The sequence below is a fragment of the Trichechus manatus genome, unplaced genomic scaffold (genome assembly GCF_000243295.1).
Source record: "Trichechus manatus latirostris isolate Lorelei unplaced genomic scaffold, TriManLat1.0 scaffold00001, whole genome shotgun sequence".
Classification (NCBI taxonomy): domain Eukaryota; kingdom Metazoa; phylum Chordata; class Mammalia; order Sirenia; family Trichechidae; genus Trichechus; species Trichechus manatus.
Window position 1 is genome coordinate 36,225,798 of NW_004443937.1, and position 19,096 is coordinate 36,244,893.

Below are 19,096 nucleotides of genomic sequence, written 5' to 3' on the forward strand. Positions count from 1 at the left end.
AGGGGTTGCCATCCATCATGCAGGGTCATCTCAGTGTCAGGTCAGGTCATTACTTTACCATCCCCACCCTACAAGTGAGAGAAAGAAGCACGGAGCTTTCAGCAACCTGTCTAAGCCACACACTGCATGCGCCGCCCTCAAGGAACTCAGGGTGGTGGAAAGCTGGAAAATGGAGGAACCGGGGCTAGCGTGCCTGATGGGTGAGGCTGCCTGGTTTGGGGGGGGGGGCTAGATCTTGCAGAGAACAGCCCTTCTGGGAGGCTCTGAGAGGACATGGTGAGTGAGCCCTACGTGGGCTGGAAGATGGAGTACAGGCTTGGACGTCAGAGTCCCACAGTCCTAAATCCAGAGCGCACAACAGCACAAACAGCACCACCCCGTCCACCGTCACAGCCCGCCCCGGCGTCCATGCGGTTTACCAGCTGGTCACTGGCTGGTAAGGAGGGTGGTGGGTGAACTGCAGTAACGTGGTCATTCTGGTTAATTCCCTCGGGGGTGACCGACCGGCGTCCCCCTCCATGGCCTCACAGTCGTCTACAGAAGGACATGCCTGCAGACTTCAGCCAGAACACAGGGCATCTGGTGGGCTGGAGCAGGGTGGGGGCACCAGCAAAGAAAACCAGGCCCACGTGGGCCCCTCCAGAGGGCCTCACCTCTCACACCACTTTTATCTGATTCTGCTGACGTCTCTTGGAGACTATGCTGGCCTCTTTCCTTCTGCAATTCAGAAACTACTTTCCAACGGCTCTGCCTGAGCCGGCAGCCGTAGTCTCTTACAGGGGAAGGGCATTCTGGAAGGGCTCTGTCTTCCTCTGCTGCTCTAAGATGTTGCAAAAGGGAATAAAGCCCCCAGAATCCACCCACTTGCTGGAAAGAGCCCTGGACTGTCTACACTTTCCTTAATTCTGGCTAACATTATACACGTTAAAGGTTAAATGAAAATACATAAAGCTTTTTTTTTTTTTTTTTTGTAAATGTTCACATCTTTAACCCAGCAATTCCATTTCCAGGCAGCTATTCTTGGAAAACCATGACAAACGAGGTAAAAATTTATCTACTGAGATATTTAACATTTTGAGCTAACTCAATTACGGTGAACCAATATTATGGGTTGTGTGGCTATTAAAACTGCAGTTTATGTGGAACTGCTGGTACTGTAGGAAATTATGAGGTGAAGAGACAGAAAAACAAACAGAAAAGTACTCCAGTGAAGCCCAAATGTACAACTGAGTGCACGAGCGCATCTAACCCAAAGAAGACTGGCAGGAAAGACACCGAACATTAACCATCTGAAATCTTCCTCCTTCTCCAGGTTGGGATTAAAAACAAGGCACGTGTTTACTTGTCAGGCTTTTCTAGCATTTCCAAATTTTCCACAATAAGTCTTTCATTTATAATTGGAAAAGTTTTTTCCCCCTGAGGATAATTACTTACACAGCAGAGCAAACTGGGCTGTCTGTGACATCTGAAGACCACGAGCGCCACAGGCTAGAGTCTGCAGCTGCTTCTCGGCATGCTGATCTGCCAGCCTCACTGGTTCATTCCGGGAAACCTGGCCAGCCTTGTACAGACTTTTTTTTCTTGACACTAGGGGGCAGCCTCACCATGTGGAGAGGTTCTGAGAAACCTACCAGTGGGCAGTTTCAAAGCATGAATAACTTCCAGTTACATTTCTTACATTTCTAAGGGCGTGTGCTTTCCACTAGGGCTTCAGATTTAACTGTAAAAACTAATGCTATGACATTATAGAGAAGCTACATGTTAATAGCTGAACTCAAGAGAACAGCTGAGAAACCAGAGCTGACTGTCTGAGCACTTGGCACGTTTCTGTTTTCTGGGAGTCCGCCTTCCTGCCTCCTGGAGAATCTCTCTCCAGCCACTGTCCTCTTTCCCACAGGACTGTGTGACCCTCTCCACTGCTCTGTACCAGTCAATGGCCAAATGACCACACAAAGCCTTCATTAAACGTTCCTCCCTAGACCCCAAGACCCCCTACAGTGGCAGCCCCGTTTTCCATTCCTTCTTAGAAAAACTCCCCCCAAAATTGTCCAAACTTACTTCTTTACTTCCTGTTCTCTCTGACCCACTCCAGTGGGGCTTCTGTCTGGCACATGCTCACCAGTGGTCACATTCACGGGGCATGCTCCCAGAGGCCACCACTGGACACCATTCACACTTTCCCATGCCCCACACAGTTGTTTTAATGCTTAGGAAACTTCCTGCTAGCCCCCTGGGGCTTCTGAGCAGGAGTGTGGCAGGGTGACAGCGCCAGGAGACACTCAGTGCTGGCAACGGGCAGGGCAGACTGGAAGGGCGCCAAGGCTGCTCCCAACTGGGCACCTATGGTACCGGTCCAGGGCAGGGACCACCAAAAGGGCTGGAAGGCAAGGGCAGAGGACAGCGCATCGTCCTAGCCAGGGCCAAGAGACGAGACCAGATTCCACACCTCACAGCCGCAGAAGTCCTGCAGGAAGTACGCGAAGCACTGGACAACATTCACGTGGCTCTGGCCGTCTTTGCTGGAATAGCAGAGGAAGACCTTCGGCCGTGGCCGGAGCCTCTCTCTGGGGAGTGCGGCGGCGTACGCGGACGACTCTGAGCTCTCTTCATCTAAATGTGAATATATATTTTCTAAATTGAAAGAGAAGACAGGGTTGACACCCACGAGCAATGCTTCGTCCTATTCCCAAAGACTCAGGACACAAGGCTGTCTTGGAGACAGTCCTGCAGTCCCAGCTCACCAGCTCCATCATCTCTCGGCCATCACTGGGAATGGGGTGAGGATTTTTCTAGTGGAGCTACAGAGGACCAAAAATAGTTCTTAACTTTGAAACTGACCTTAGACAAGCCAAGAACGCTGCAGGGACCCACCCAGGTCGGCAGAGAGCGCACGGGACTGGGTCTTGAAGCCACGCACTTACAGAACCTACTAAGCATTGGCAGGGCTGACCTTTCTTCTTTTTTTTTTAACTTTTTATAATTGAGGTATAATTTATAAAGGATAAAGTGCATAAACCTTAGAAGTGCACAACTCAATGAACTGTTATATAAGTATGCGCCTGTTTAAGGGCCATCCAGATCACAGCATGAACACTGCCAGCACCCGGAGGCTCTCATGACACCTGACTTATACAATGATCAAACTTCACCTATACCCTTGCTGTTGTTCTTAGGTGCCATTGAGTCGACACCGACTCACAGTGACCCCATGTGTGCAGAGCAGAACTACTCCATAGGGTTTTCAAGGCTGTGATCTTTCAGCAGATCACCAGTCCCTTTTTCCAAGGTGCCTCTGGGTGGGCTCAAACCACCAACATTTTGGCCAGCAGTCGAAGGCTTCACCATTTGCGCTACACAGGGACACACCAACACTGGGACACACCTACACCCTATCACTTTAAACCAGCCGCCGTCGAGTTGACTGTGACTCGTGGCAACCACGTGTGTCACAGCGCAACTGTCCTCCATAGGTTTTCAATGACTGATTTTTTTAGAAGTAAATAAGGCCTTTCTTCCAAGGCACAGGTGGACTCAAACCTCCAATCTTTCGGTTAGCACCACCCAGGGACTGCTACTTAACCTTCAACTTCCTTTATGCCCTTTAATGTACTATTTTTTGCTGAATTTGAGAACAGAATTATACCTGGCTCCTGAGGTTCAAAACCAAATAATCTGATTCTGGGAAATTTTATGTTCTGTCCCTACTCAACTGCTGTTGGCTGCGCCAGCCGGGGAACTCACAGTGGGAGCTACGTGGCTTCCCAGACGCCCGCCCGGGACCCTGGGCGTGCCTCAGCCGGCAGGGGAACCAGCCTCCCTCTCTGTTGGCAGGGACCCCAGTCCTGCCTCTCCGGGGGGACATGCCACACAAAGAGATACCTTGTTGCTTCTTGCGACACATCACGGTGAAGAGCGTGGCAAACGCCGAGATGAGGACCAGCGGCACGGTGATGGCGACAGCTCGGATGGGCCCGGCCCACGGGGAGTGCGCTGAGGGATTTCAAAGGGGACGTGTCCACTTAGGCAGCGGAACAGGTTCAAAGAGAAAGGCTTTTCTTCCCCCCTTTTAAAACATAAGCCGTGTAACAGGTTCCAGGACCACTCAGCCACCTTTCTCTAGGATTCAACTGCTCATTTTTAAAGGGTTACTGAAAACAATTCAACAGTGAGAGTCGGCTGGTATAGTGAATACCTCGGAGTGAGAATTTTGCCGGAGGAAACCCCCCTCCCACTTTTCTTCTGAAGACAATCGACTAGTGATTTAGTCCCAGCGACTCACCCACCGCAGGGGCTTTGATCTTCCAGGCATAGACACCAGGGGGGACGCAAAGTCAGAGAGGATGGAACAACGTTTAAAAAGATAGAGGAGCCCAGTTTGGTGGGTTTTTTTCTTTTTTAACCCTTTCATGACCCAATTATTTTCTGCTTTGAATTTTTGGTTGATACCGTGTGTTTTCATTAATGGAAGCATGCTGAATCATTGAGTATGCCTGAATTTTTGGTAGGTATTGTGGATTTTTTTTTCTTGCCCCCTCTCACAAGCCTACCCTAAGTGTTTAGTGGTACATATGAAGTACCACTAATTATACCCCAGAGTCCCCACCGGGGTCTACTGGTACATGTGTAACAAATAAAAATTTTCAATATTTCTATTTTTCCTCCCCAAAATTCAGACACCTTATACAATACCCTGTAAAAACAGTCACGTGTGACACACGTCCATTTCTTTGGTTTCAAACAGTCATAAAAGCCCCTGCCTTGAGGCAGCACACCCTGTCAGCGGCACAGCAGCTCCCCAATAAAGCAGGAAAGGGTTAAATCACAAAGTATAAAAAGTATTGGACACCTTGGTCTATTGAGGTCTAGAGCCGAAATTTCAAACAAAAACATCTTTACCTGGCTTTAAGGCATAATGCATGACTTTTCTGGTGGTGTTCATGTCGTCCACCAGCTGGAAAACAGAGAATGCTTTAATATGTTTCCTTAAAGTGATAGCACCTCACCAGTTTTGTCTTCCAGGCAAGTGGAGAAAAAAATGGTGATTTCATTCATTTTTCCATCTGTGGGCGGTGGGGGGCAGGGTGAAGGAGAACAGGGGTCAGGGAGAGAAGGACTGCCGTGAAGAATGTTTGCTGGGGCCGCTAATCATTCACAAGGCTGAGACTAGGCGTGACGCGTACTCAGGTACACCTCTGCTTTACCAATTCAAGGCTCTAAAATTCATCATGTCTCCTTTAAGGAATCAAAAGGCTGTTTATTCATTGAAGAATCTGGCCAGTCATTCCCATGTCCTAACAATTTCCAGTGAAAATGGAGTCCCACTGCTGATTTTACCGGGCCTTCGCTAATGCCTGGCACAAACAGTTTTTGATGGGCAGCTAACTGAAAGGTTGGCAGTTTGAACCTACACAGCTGTATCACGGAAGAAAGGCCTGGTGATCTGTCTCCATAAAGATCACTGCCAAGAAAACCTTATGGAGCCATTCTACTCTGTAACACATGGGGTCATCATGAGTCGGAATCAACTCAACAGCAATGGGTTTGAGTTTTGGTTTATTAAAACCTTAAGAAGGCGTGCCAGTTCAAAACCACGAACTGCTGCTACAGGTAATGCAAAGACTAGGTGTTTCTATCAAAATGCTAAGACATGTTGGTTGCCTTTTAGCAGTGGGATTATGGACAAATTTTTAATTTCCCTTCCTATTTTTCTTTTACTCCTATTTTTGTAATACTTATCTTGATATTGGGAAAGTAAAATAAAAGGAAAAGAAAGTATTATTTATATGCACTTTGGTCTTTAGGACTCATGTATATTTATACAGAGGAAGATCATTAGAAGCCCTGCAGAAGTATATGCAGTTGTGATGGATATAACTTTTGCTTTGCTATTTTAATACTAAAACAAAACTTTATACAGCTAAAAAATTTTTTTAAACCCTACTGTAGTATGAAGGAATATTATATAGCTATTTTAAATCATGAGTACATGAATTACATTGCTACATAAAAATATTTATTTGAAATAAATTACGTACAAGCTATAAAAAAAAAAAAAGCATGTTTGTTAAGAGCCACTTTAAGAATATAACCACAAAAATATAACTGTCCACACCTTCAAAGGCTTGAAATTTTGATGTTGTAAACAGTTGGGATTCTGAACTGGATCTGTTCTCTAGAGTTAATAGTAGGGCTTTCTTGAGTCATATTTACCTCAATTATATAATCCCCGGGAGAGACATTTTGAAGGAGACAGCTGGTTGCGTCTGTATTTCGCTCCTGCAGAGAAACAAACAACATTTTAAGACTCGATTTTGGGATCAAGATCATCAGGAGCTGAAGGAGCCTTGCCGCCGGCCTCGACCACATTTTCCCAAAGATACCAACTCAGTCAGAAACCAACTGTGTTATCCGAACTTCACTTTGACAAAAGGCCCAGGAGTACCCTGGACCCCAGTCATATTCTACACTCTACTGCTGGTGACTTCAGCAGGAATATTTGATCTGAAGACAAGGAAAACTAGTTAAAATACTCCCTACGTAATAAAAGGGTGGGGAACGAAACTACCAGTGTGTATTGGGGGGGCTGGGGGAGACCTGGTGGCACAGTGGTTAAGCAGTCTGCTGCTAACCGAAAAATCAGCAGTTCGAACCCACCAGCCGCTCCATGGGAGAAAGATGTGGCAGCCTGCTTCCGTAAAGATTACAGCCTAGGAAACCCTATGGGCAGCCCTACTCTGTCCTATGCGGTTGCTATGAGTCGGAACCCACTCAACAGCAACAAGCATGTATGCATGTATTTTTTCATAATTTTAGCTTGGGCAGAAGGTCAAAGAAGGTCAATGACAAAAGAGCCAATGAGAGAGCAAAACTATGACAGAACCCAGCACACTCATGGGCAAGTTTTGGAGGGCACTGGGCTCGGCCACCACATCAAAACCTCTCAGCACCTGTAGGGGGCCATCTGACAGTCCTGTGAACTCCGGGGAACATTTCCCCACTCTGACTGCCTTCAGTTTAAGGACCTGGCTACTGAGTTTCTATTCGTCCGTAGCCCATGTGGAATATAAAAGCAGCAACAGAATTGCTAATGGCTTGGCTTCTAGAACTGTCTTTTCCACGTACAAGCTGTGTAACCTTGAGCACGTCAAGTGACCTCCCTGAGCCTCAGGCTTCCCATTTGTAAAGTGGGGACAAGAGCAGCCTCGGTTTTGGAGAGTTGTGCAGATTTGACAAGCGCAAAGCTTCGTGCCTGGCACACAGCAAGCACCTGGCTAGTGTTTAAAATAAATGGGGAACAAACTAGGCATATTTCATTATTTTGGTTCCTTGACAATACTTTTATCATGTTCTATCACTACTGGGGCAGTTGGGGGTCGACAGCTAGGGAACAAGGGATGGTAAGGCAGCCCGAACACATGCCTAGTAGTAACATCCTGGAGTACCTGCTGACCCCGAGCGCCATCATGCTGAGCCGTCCAAATTCCAGTGGGTATTTTAAAGTACGTGGTGTTCCTTCACGCACGCTTAGTGGCTCACCTGTCTACAGGTCTTTCGCTTAAAGAGTCCTTCGTGCTTGAGCTTGTAATGAAGATAGAAGAAGCGGAAGCCGAAGTTGTGGGGTGCATGGTCGAAGGTCACCTGCATGTCCGATCCATGCTGGGTGATGTTCAGGTTCCGAGGCTTCCAGACTGGCAGGAGGAAGGAGCACGGTGAGCACCCAGAGGCCACCCCGACCCCATCCCCAGGGCAGCACAGTGAGGCCTGACAGATACAAACAGCTATACTCACAGGGTTTGCAGGCCAGGTTGTCCGGCTGCAGCAAGAGGTCACATGCTGTTAAGAGAAAAACATACTTCTAGTTTTAGGATAGTTGGAGATTTTCCTCCTCCGATAATATTATAAAATAAAAATCTACAATGCTGGGTGCTGCTGGAAGGGAATAAAATACATCGATCCAATAATGAGGCATAGTACAGTGCAACTGTGCCCTAGGAAAATCTGAAACGGTACAATATAAAAATATCAGCGCAGTCTTACTTTATGCCAAAGAAATGGAAACAGCGTAACACAGCCCAGGTTTAAAAAGCTTGTCAAGCCTTACATAGTTTCAAATCTGGCGGCCAAGCGCAATGGGACTGTATCTGTGCTACTGTTCCTTGGAGGCTGTGTTCAGCTGTAAACAGGAACAACTAGGCTCCTACCCCCTTGTGAAGGAACCCTGCTGGTACAGTGGTTTAGCATTTGACTTCTAACTGAAAGGTCAGTGGTTCAAATCCACCGGTGGCACTGCGGGAGAAAGATGTGGCAGTCTGCTTCCGTAAAGATTACAGCCTTGGAAACCCTACATGGCAGTTCTACTCTGTCTTATCAGGTCGCTTTGAGTCAGAATCGACTCCACGGCAGTGGGTTTTAGGGACCCCATTGTGGTCTGTGTTTAGTGGGTACAGGAGAGCCTCAGAGTTATTTGAACCTTCACTGATGTTCTAATTTAAAATGCTTTTTTATGGAGCCTAAAAACAGCATCCAGGCATCTACTCAACAGTAGTTCCAGTGCTGAAAACCAGATGCAAAGCCAGTATCTTTGAAACAGGACTTGAACGGCATAGAACACAATGAAAGAGAGCAGACAACTGGTCCACACACCGCATTAGCAATGCACTGCTGACCTAAGGAGACCGCTCTGGGAAACGTCCATATACTGCCAAGAAAACCAAACACAACATTAAAGCCACTGTGTACTGAAAGGGTGATAAATGCCTGTGTTCCTGGAACACCCCCCTCCTCCTCACTCTCCGATGGACACATCGATCCCAATGGGAAAGATTAATCTTAAATTATGCCAGCTTTGATTTAGGAGAGATTTTGATAAACACATTCTTTGAATCCTCTGCTTATTATGTGTAAGACATCAAGAGACATTGTGAAATGCACATGGATCTTAGCCATATGGAATATTTTTTTCATGTGTTTTTTTTTATTATTGTGGTAAGTACATACATAACAAAAAATTTCCCAGTTCAACATTTTTCAGCATGTACAATTCAGTGATATTAATTACATTCATCATGTTTCGCAACCATCACCACTATCTGTTTTCAAATTTTTCCATCGCCCTTAAAAGAAACTCAGTGGCGCCTAGGCAATGACTCCTTCTTTCTGCCTCCTCCCATCCCTGGTAACCACTCACAAACTTTGGTCTCTAGCATTTGCCTATTCTAGGTATTTCAGATAAGTGGAATCATACAGTATTTGTCCTTTGGTGCCTGGCTGATTTCACGCAGCACAATGTTTTCCAGGTTCATTCATATCATGGCATGTATCAGTACTTCATTTTTCTTTGTGGCTGAGTAATGTTCCATTGTCGACTCAGATTTTAATGAAGAAAATGAGACCAATTGTTATCAAACAACTATGCTGCACGGACAACTGCCACCACGAGAATTCAGCAAACGGAAACACTAACGCAGGCTGGAGGTGAGAACGAAAACATCACCCAGGACAAGAGCACCAGCTGACCACAAAGGAGGAAGGCTCGAGTGGACCGACAGCTGGCCACCAAGGTCTGGAGCACCAGACAGAAAGTTCAACAAGGAAGGCAAGAGATAGTGCTGCAGGTTTCAGGGTGACAACCACCAAGTTTGAAAGCGGCGATTCAGGGAGATCAAACACACCACACGCAGAACAAGGAGCCCTGGTAGAACAATGGTTAAGCTCTCAGCTGCTAACTGAAAGGTTTGTGGTTCAAATTCACCCAGTGGCTCCACGGGAGAAAGACCTGGTGATCTCCTTCCGTAAAGACTACAGCCTAGAAAACCCAGTGGGGCAGTTCTACTCTGTCATACAGGGTCGCTGTGAGTCGAAACTGGCTCAGCAACGTTTAACAACAACATATACAGAACAGACTGGCACGGTGAGCGAGCAACTGCGAACCCAGCATGGTTTAAGGGTGTGGATTCCAGAATCAGACTCCTGAGGTTCAATCCCGGCTCTGGGCAAGCCCGTTAACCTCTCTGTGTATGAGTCCACCTCTGCTAAGTGGGGATGATGAGATTAAATTCTTTGCAGGATTATTATGGGGGGAAGGGAAGTGGAGTTTTTAGAGCATTTAGAACAGGGACTGGCATACAGTACATGTTACGTAAGGAAAACTTTGTAGCAAGAGGTGGTCTTGGGAATACTGGCTATTTTTCTTAGTCTAATCCTGACAATAGCAGGCAACTATGCAGAGCCCACCTTCCTGCTGACAGGTAGAGACGGAATCATCTCACAATCCCACCTTTTTCCCAAAATCAACTCATTCCTAGTTTTTGAGCAATATTTTGATACCTGGTTATCTTAATGGTGGTAACAGCATTCTCAAAAAATCATCCGTCAGTTCTGTTCTAGAACAAGGCAGGAGTGGGTGTCTCTGGTGAGATCAACAGCGACTGGGCCAAACCCTGCAGCCTTGGTGCCACAGTGGTTAAGAGCTGGGCTGCTAACCAAAAGGTCAGCAGTTCGAATCCACCAGCTACTTCTTGGAAACCCCATGGAGCACTTCTACTCTGTCCTAGAGGGTCATTATGTGTCAGAATCGACTCGACAGCAATAGGTTTGGTTTTGGGTTTTTTGGGCCAAACCTTAATCCTAAAAATTGCTTCTCTGGATACAAGGAACTCCCAACAGGCTTGTTTCACACCAGTCTTTGGTGTGCTCTTGAACAAAACTTCCTTAAAAAATCATTAAAAGCAGGAGAGAAGTTTCCTCATGGGAACCAGGCAGGACAGACCATACTCACCACGGGTTCTGAAGAAGAAGGGGTGATAATTGCTTTCATTTTTAATGGAAGGAAAAGGGACAATCTTTACAAAGTAATCCGTTTCAAATTTCATATTCAGGAAAGGTTGAGATTCCATTCCCTAAAAGGGAACAAAAACACATGCGACATCATGGAGAAATTACCCACCCCTCCATCGTACCTGAGACCTCCGTTCCCGCCCCTGCAGTCCCTCAGACACGTATCAGAGCCGAGGGACAAGCCCGCAGAGGGAGGAAGGCAGGTCTACTGTCAGACCAGTTTGAGGCTGAGCTCTCTAACTTAAAACAGAAACAACAATCCACAATGCTATCTGTTCTTTGGCGAGAAAGCCGTGGCTTATTAACATCAGACCTCAGAGCTGGCGCGGAGGGACCCCACTCCTCAGAGCACAAAGACACCTTCTAGGATGACTGTGTAACCAGAAGTGCATGTTTACCACAGAGGGGTGCTGAGGAGATCCCCTGGGAGTGGGCAGCAGGCTTGCAGTGTCACCCGTCCTTCTCGCCCACCTTGGTGGGCGGTGTGCACCCCACAGCCCTTCCTTCTCCAATTTCACAGACTTTCAATAGACCATTCAAACCCCCAGAACAATGTGTGTCTTCAGGGGTTCACTCCCTGCGTGTGACTTACAGTTCTTTTGAAGCTGCTGTTGAGCTGCTTCGGGTCCTTTAGAATCAGTTGTTGGCACTGTCTTCCCTCTGACTTCAGCTCTTCTAGTATTACCCGAAATCCTTTCAGGAATTCAATGCCTAAGCAAAGCAGAATGCTTTTATTAAAAATGCACCTAATTACTTCTGAACATACTTTCCTTCCTCCAAGCTTATCCAGCCTCCCCCACCTACCCAGCCAAGTGAAAGGCATTCTTACTCTGCCTGAGTATCTGAGTTTATATAAAGGAAAAACGCATACTCTGCATTCCTCTGGGACCCACCAGGTGATTTTCTGTTCCACCATCACTAATTAATCTCTAACCCAGCTGGCCGTTTCACCGATGTCTGCTTAGAGAAGCGAAATGATTTGCCTTGGGTCACACAAGAATTAAATGACAGAGGTGGGATTCGAACCCAGCAGTGTCTGACTCAAAGGGTTCAAATATTTCAACTCAAGTCATTAACTGACCGTAAAGCTCTGTGGTGGAACAGATAATTTCTAGGTCATTAAACAGGCTGCATTCAGCTGATGATAACTGACAGTGTGGACTAGCGAATCCCCTAAACCGTGTTTCCACTTTAAGTTTTATCCCCACATTTGTTGGCATGTTTCACTGACCGACATGTGAAATTCCTTCCACCTGTGTGTGCACCCAAGCGGTTCCTAGGCTTGAGATTAGTTTAGGAGAATGCCTATGTGATGTTCAAAGCGGTTCGTGCTCTAATCACACCAGAAAGGCAGACACCCAAGAACCGTCCAGCGTGTGCAATTCATACAGCCCGGAGGCTCCGACACCCACAGTGCAGGCGAAAGGCGACAGCCCAGCCTCTTGCCACCTGAGCCTCCCCGCTGCACATCCCACTAGACCCTTTCAAAAGGATTAAGCTCTGATGGCCACGAGAGCCAGCACCAGGCTCTGTATCCCATGGAGACTGGAGTGGTCCAGCTGCAGATGGAGAGCCCCAAAGCCAGCCTCAATCGGCGCGATATCAATTTCACATTCTTTCTGAACACTAGACAAGCAGTCGTTTTCAACCCTTCCCCCGTCGCAAAGCAAAGTAATTGCACAGGATGCAATTAACCAGGTGGGAAAATTATTGATGGCAAAGGCCAGGGAACTCTTTCCAATCAACTCTCCAATCCTGTAATTATATGGTGACGAGCATGTATTTTATGGGGGGCGGGACAGAGGAGCAACAGCTAGAGCTTCATTTGAGGGGTTCAGAGTATTACAGTGCATGGGGACCAACTTCCATCACGTGTTCCAATGACAAAGGTCCCTGTAGGGGTGGCAGCCAGCTGATCCACAGCCAGATTTGGACATGATGACAAGATACAAGGCCTTTCAGGCAGCAGTTATTTAGTAGATCTCACAGGAACGTGCCTCTTGAGATTAAAAATAAAAGATTTCTGAAAAAGTCCTTAGTATCTATACTCAGATTTAATTCACACAAAGTCTCCAAAACTACTGTTTAACAAAAGCCAGGTAATTAATATGATAAAATACCACTAAAAAAAAAAAAACCCAAACCCATTGCCATTGAGTTGATTCCAACTCATAGTGTCCTACAGGACAGGGAAGAATTGCCTCACCATCCAGGCTGTAACTGTTATGGAAGCAGACCACTACATTATTCTCCTGCAGAGCGGCTGATGGGTTCAAACCATCGATCTTTTGGTTATCAGTCAAGTGCTTAATCACTGCGCCACCAGGATTCCTTACAAAAAAACATACCAAAAAACCCAAACCCACTGTCGTCAAGTTGATCCTTATAAAAGAGCATACCAAAAAAACTCAGTGTCGTCAAGTCGATTCCGACTCATAGAGACCCTATAGGACAGAGTAGAACTGCCCCATAGTGTTTCTAAGGCTGTAAATCTTTACGGAAGCAGACTGCCACATCTTTGTCCTGTGGAGGGACTGATGAATTCGAATCACCGACCTTTCAGTCAGCCAAACGCTTTAACCACTGCGCCATCAGGGCTCCTTTTATAAAAGACCAAAACCAAACCCGTTGTCATCATACGTCTCACAAATTCATCAGCTTGGGTGGCAATGGGTGGTTCTATTCTTTGTTTCTAAAAGACCAGTCTGAAAAATCACTACACCAAGTCTGGTGGTCGGAGTAGCGGCAGAAAATGTAATTCCTGTATCATATCACAGTGACAACATTTATCACAGTATCAATGACTTCTGGTTATATAATGGTCAACAGTTTCACAGAGTAGCTTGCCATGAAGGAACTAGTTTGCTCCTTCCCATCATTAAGTCATTAATCCTCTGAACAGCCATAGGATAAAGAGATTACTATCCCCATTTTACAGAGGAGAAAATAGAATGTGAAAGAGCACTCTAAAACTGAGGCGCCTGACATAACTAAAATGGCTGACACAGGTCTGGGTCAGACTCCCTTTCGTCCTAGGCCCTGCTTCTGCTTTTAGAGTCCATGACCCATAACCACACTCTCAACCAAGATAACTTATTCTGCAACATTCTGAGGTGACCTATCCAGAACACTGCGGGAAACAGAAGGAAGAAGCTCCAGAATGCAGGAAACTGTAGCTAAGCATGAGTACCCCAGCCAATAGAAACTCTTGAGAAATGAGTCTTAAGACAGCATGTGGAACATCAACCAATCAAACACACCCCCGTACTCCTCCCATCTCCGTACAGAGTTCTGCAAATCTGAGTATAAAAGACATGCACTCATGCCCCCTCCTCAGAACGCCATTAGAACTTTCATTTTGGCGCTTCCTGATTTGCAAATCTTTGAATCTGAATAAAACTCTTATTTTATAGAAACTGTCTTACTTTAATCATGAGGTTTAGAGAAGCTAAATGATTTGTCTTGGGTCATACAGGAATTAAATGACAGAGGTGGGATTCGAACCCAGGAGTGTCTGGCTCAAAGTCGGTGCTCTTAACCCACATTTCTCTGCCTCCCAAAGAAACTGACAGAACATGTCCAGTCACTCTGACCCACAGATCATCTTCCAGGAAAAGCAGGCATCTGCCTTCACTGTACCAGATGTCAGCTCTTCTACCACCAGCTCACACCTCTTATTTTAATTTTAAGGAGGTGTTATGGATTGAATTGTGTCCCACTAAATTATGTGTTGGAATCCTAAACCCTAGACCTGTGGATGTAATCCTGTTTGGGAATAGTTTTCTGTTATATTAATGAGGCCATATCAGTGTAGGGTGGGTCCTAACCCTAATCACTTCTGAGTAGCACAGGCAAGACTCAAAATGAGAAAAAAACAGCTGCAAATATCCATTTGTAACTAGAATGTGGAATGTACGAAGTATGAATCTAGGAAAATTTGAAACTGTCAAAAATGAAATGGAACACTTGAAGATCAATATCCTAGGCATTAATCAGCTGAAATGGACTGGTACTGGCCATTCTGAATCAGACAACCATATGGTCTACTATGCTGGGAATGACAAATTGAAGAGGAATGGTGTCACATTCACTGTCAAAAAGAATATTTCAAGATCTATCCTGAAGTACAACGTGGTCAGTGATAGGATAACATCCACACGCCTACAAGGAATACTAGTTAATACAACTATCACTCAGATTTAAACACCAGGCACTAATGCCACAGATGAAGAAACTGAAGATTTTTACCAACTTCTGCAGTCTGAAATTGACCAAGCACGCAATCAAGATGCCTTGATAGTCACTGGTGATTGGAATGCAAAAGTTGGAAACGAAGATCAGCAGCTGGAAAATATGGCCTTGGTGATAGAAATAATGGCAGAGATTGTATGATAGAATTTTGCAAGACCAACAACCTATTCATTGGAAATACCTTTTTTCAACAACATAAATGGCGACTATACACGTGGACCTCTCCGGATGGAAAACACAGGAATCAAATCCACTACATCTGTGGGAAGAGACAATGGAGAAGCTCAATATTATCAGTCAGAAAAAGGCCAGGGGCTGACTGTGGAACATACCATCAATTGCTCACATGAAAGTTTAAGGTGAAGCTGAAGAAAACTAAAACAAGTCCATGAGAGCCAAAATTTAGAGACCATTGCAAGAACAGATTTGACACACTGAACACTTATGACCGAACACCACATGAGTTGTGGGGTGACATCAAGGACGTCATACATGAAGAAAGCAAAAGGTCATTAAAAAGACAGGAAAGGAAGAAAAGACCGAAATGGATGTCAGAAGAGACTCTGAAACTTGCTCTTCAACATACAGTAGCTAAAGGAAATGGAAGAAATGATGAAGTAAAAGAGCTGAACAGAAGATTTCAAGGGTGGCTCAAGAAGATAAAGAGAAGTATAATGAAATGTGCGAAGACCTGTAGTTAGAAAACCAAAAGGGAAGAACATGGTTGGCATTTCTCAAGCTGAAAAAACTGTAGAAAAAATTCAAGCCTCAAGTTGCAATAATGAAGGATTCTACAGGCAAAATATTGAAAAACGCAGGAAACATCTGTTATGGTTTGAATTATGTCCCCCCAAAAATGTGTGTATCAATTTGGCTGGGCCATGACTCCCGGAATTGTGTGGTTGGCCTCCATTTTGTGATTGTAATTTTATGTCGAAGAGGATTAGAGTGGGATTGTAACACTACCCTTACCCAGGTCACATCCCTGATCCAATGTAAAGGGAGTTTCCCTAGGGTGTGGCCTGCACCACCTTTTACCTTACAAAAGATAAAAGGAAAGGGAAGCAAACAGAGAATTGGGGACCTCATACTACCAAGAAAGCAATGCCAGGAGCAGAGCGTGTCCTTTGGACCTGGGGTCCCTGTGCGGAGAAGCTCCTAGTCTGGGGGAACACCGAAAAGAAGAAGGCCGACAGAGAGAAAAAGCCTTCCCCTGGAGCTGATGCCCTGAATTTGGACTTTTAGCCTACTTTGACTGTGAGGAAATAAACTTCTCTTCGTTAAAACCGTCCACTTGTGGTATTTCTGTTATAGCAGCACTAGATGACTAAGACAACATCTAAAGAAGATGGAAGGAATATACAGAGTCACTGTACCAAAAAGAACTGGTCAATTTTCAACCATTTTAGGAGGTAGCATATGATCAAGAACTGACGGTAATGAAGGAAGAAGTGCAAGCTGCACTAAAAGGCACTGATAAAAAACAAGCCTCCAGCAACAGGTGGAATACCACTGAGATGCTTCAACAAACAGACGCAGCGCTGGAAGTGCTCACTCATTTATGCCAAGAAATTTGGAAGAGAGCTACCTGGCCAACCGACTGGAAGAGATCCATATTTGTGTCCATCCCAAAGAAAGGTGATACAATAGAATGTGGAAATTATCGAGCAGTATCATTAATATTACATACAAGTAAAATTTTTTGGAAGATAATTCAAAAAGGTTGCAGCAGTACATCAAAAGAGGAATTGCCAGAAATTCAAGCCAGATTCAGAAGAGGCCGTGGAATGAAGGGTATCATTGCTAGTGTTAGATCAATCTTGGCCGAAAGCAGAGAATACCAGAAAGATGTTTACCTGTGTTTTATTGACTATGCAAAGGCATTTGACTGTGTGAATCATAACAAATTATGGGTAACATTGCGAAGAATGGGAATCACAGAACACTGAATTGTACTCATGCGGAACCTGCATACATAGATCAACAGGCAGTCTTTGGAACAGAACAAGGGAATACTGTGTGGTTTAAAAAGAGGGAAGGTGTGAGTCAGGGTTGTTTCCTTTCACCATATTTATTCAATCTATATGCTGAGGAAATAATCCAAGAAGCTGGACTATATATAAAGAAAAATGTGGCATCAGGATTGGAGGAAGACTGATTAACAACCTGTATTATGCAGAGGACACAACCTTGCTGCTGAAAGTGGAAAGGACTTGAAGCCCTGATGAAGATCAAAGACCACAGCCTTCAGTAAGGATTACACCTCAACTTAAAGAAAACAAAAATCGCCACAACTTGACCAATAAGCAACATCATGATCAATGGAGAAAAGACTGAAGTTGTCAAAGTTTCATTTTACTTGGATCCACAATCTACATCCATGGAAGCAGCAGTCAAGCAATCAGACAACATATTGCACTGGGCAAACCTACTGCAAAGACTTTTTTAAGTGTTAAAAAGCAAAGATGTCACTTTGAGAACTAAGGTGCACCTGACCCAAGCCATGGTATTTACAATCGCCTCATATGCATGCAAAAGCTGGGCAATGAATAAGGAAGACCGAAGAAAAACTGACGCATAGGAATTATGGTATTGGCGAACAATATTGAATATACCGTGGACTGCCAGAAGAACGAACAAATCTGTCTTGGAAGAAGTACAGCCTGAATGCTCCTTAGAAGCGAGAATGGCAAGATTTTGTCTTATGTACTTTGGACATGTTACCAGGAGGGACCAGTCCCTGGAGAAGGACATCATGCTTGGTAAAGTAGAAGGTCAGCGAAAAAGACGAAGACCCTCAATGAGATGGACTGACACAGTGGCTGCAACAATAGGCTTAAGCGTAACAACCACTGTGAGGACGGCACAGGACCGGGTAGGGTTTCGTTCCATTGTACGCAGGGTCGCTATGGGTCAGAACCGACTGGATGGCACCTAACAACAACAACGGGCACAGAGACAGGCAAGGAGACACAAGGGGAAAACGGACACTATCTAAAGACAACAGGCAGATGAATCTACAAGCCCAGGAACCCTAAGGATTGTCGGCAGCTACTGGAAGCTGAAGTAAACAAAGGACCTCCACCTAGAGCCACACCCTGAATTTGGCTGCCAACCTAAAGGTTAGCAGTTGAACCTATCCAGTGGCTCTGAGGGAGAAAGACTTGGCGATCTGCTCCCTAAAGATTATCGCCTACAAAACCCCTATGGGGCAGTTCTACTCTCAGATACGGTCTACGCTGTGCCAGACTCCGTCACGTGAGGTCACTCTGCGTTGAGACCAGATGGCAGCTAATAACAACAATCACAATAGCCTCCTAAACTGTGCTAACCTAACCGTCTGTTTTTAAAAGCCAGCCACAGTATTTCCGCCACAGCAGCATGAGGAAACTTGAGAGAGGAGGGAACCTGCAGTTTGCCAGGTAACCTCCTTACACATTTAGCCTGGGTGGAGTGGCCACTTCCCTTCTGTCCACAGAGAATGTTTTAATCTTTAAATGTTAAGACAATATTGTTTTTGGAAAACCCACTGGGTTCAGATCCAGCAGTATTTACGTGGAAAAGCGAGCTGCGTCAAGTTCCGCTCCATCCCCTCTCCCCACGCTCACCCCTCCTGCAATCTGGTTCTTCCAAGATTTCGCCCGTTCAGATTAAGAAATTCAGACTTCATTTGACTTGTCCCTTTGCCAGATTTTTTTTTTTTTTTTTTTTAATTCTAAGGCTGGATGACAAGGTCAATGGGGCAGGCCTGAGAACCAGGTTCTGGTGACAATGACAGCCACTATTTTGAAGAACTCTCTCTAGAAACATTCTGTGGGTGTGTCTCCAATTCTTGCAGCAAACCAAGAAGCAGTATCATCCCCGTTTTACAGATGGGGTAACTGGGGCTCAGAGTTATCATCTCCATCTTACAGATGGGAAAAGGGGGGCTCCAAGAGGCTTAAATGCCTCTTGTAAGTGGAGCACGGGTTCAAACGGAGCCCATTTGAACCAAATGCCTGGCTTGTCC

At 45.4% G+C, this 19,096-nt stretch overlaps 1 protein-coding gene across 3 annotated transcripts in view; it reads right to left on the reverse strand.

Annotated features, from left to right (window-relative positions):
* IL17RD (interleukin 17 receptor D) overlaps positions 1-19,096 on the reverse strand; it is a 69,880-nt gene that overhangs the window by 2,646 nt on the left and 48,138 nt on the right. For all 3 annotated transcript variants that reach the window (XM_004368632.3, XM_004368633.1, XM_004368631.3), the window contains exons 4-11: positions 11,429-11,547; positions 10,778-10,898; positions 7,789-7,833; positions 7,537-7,688; positions 6,211-6,276; positions 4,897-4,951; positions 3,880-3,990; positions 2,447-2,631 (exon numbers count right to left, since the gene is read on the reverse strand). In XM_004368632.3, the coding sequence (XP_004368689.1) occupies positions 2,447-2,631; positions 3,880-3,990; positions 4,897-4,951; positions 6,211-6,276; positions 7,537-7,688; positions 7,789-7,833; positions 10,778-10,898; positions 11,429-11,547 (854 nt within the window). The remainder of the gene's footprint in view (positions 1-2,446; positions 2,632-3,879; positions 3,991-4,896; positions 4,952-6,210; positions 6,277-7,536; positions 7,689-7,788; positions 7,834-10,777; positions 10,899-11,428; positions 11,548-19,096) is intronic.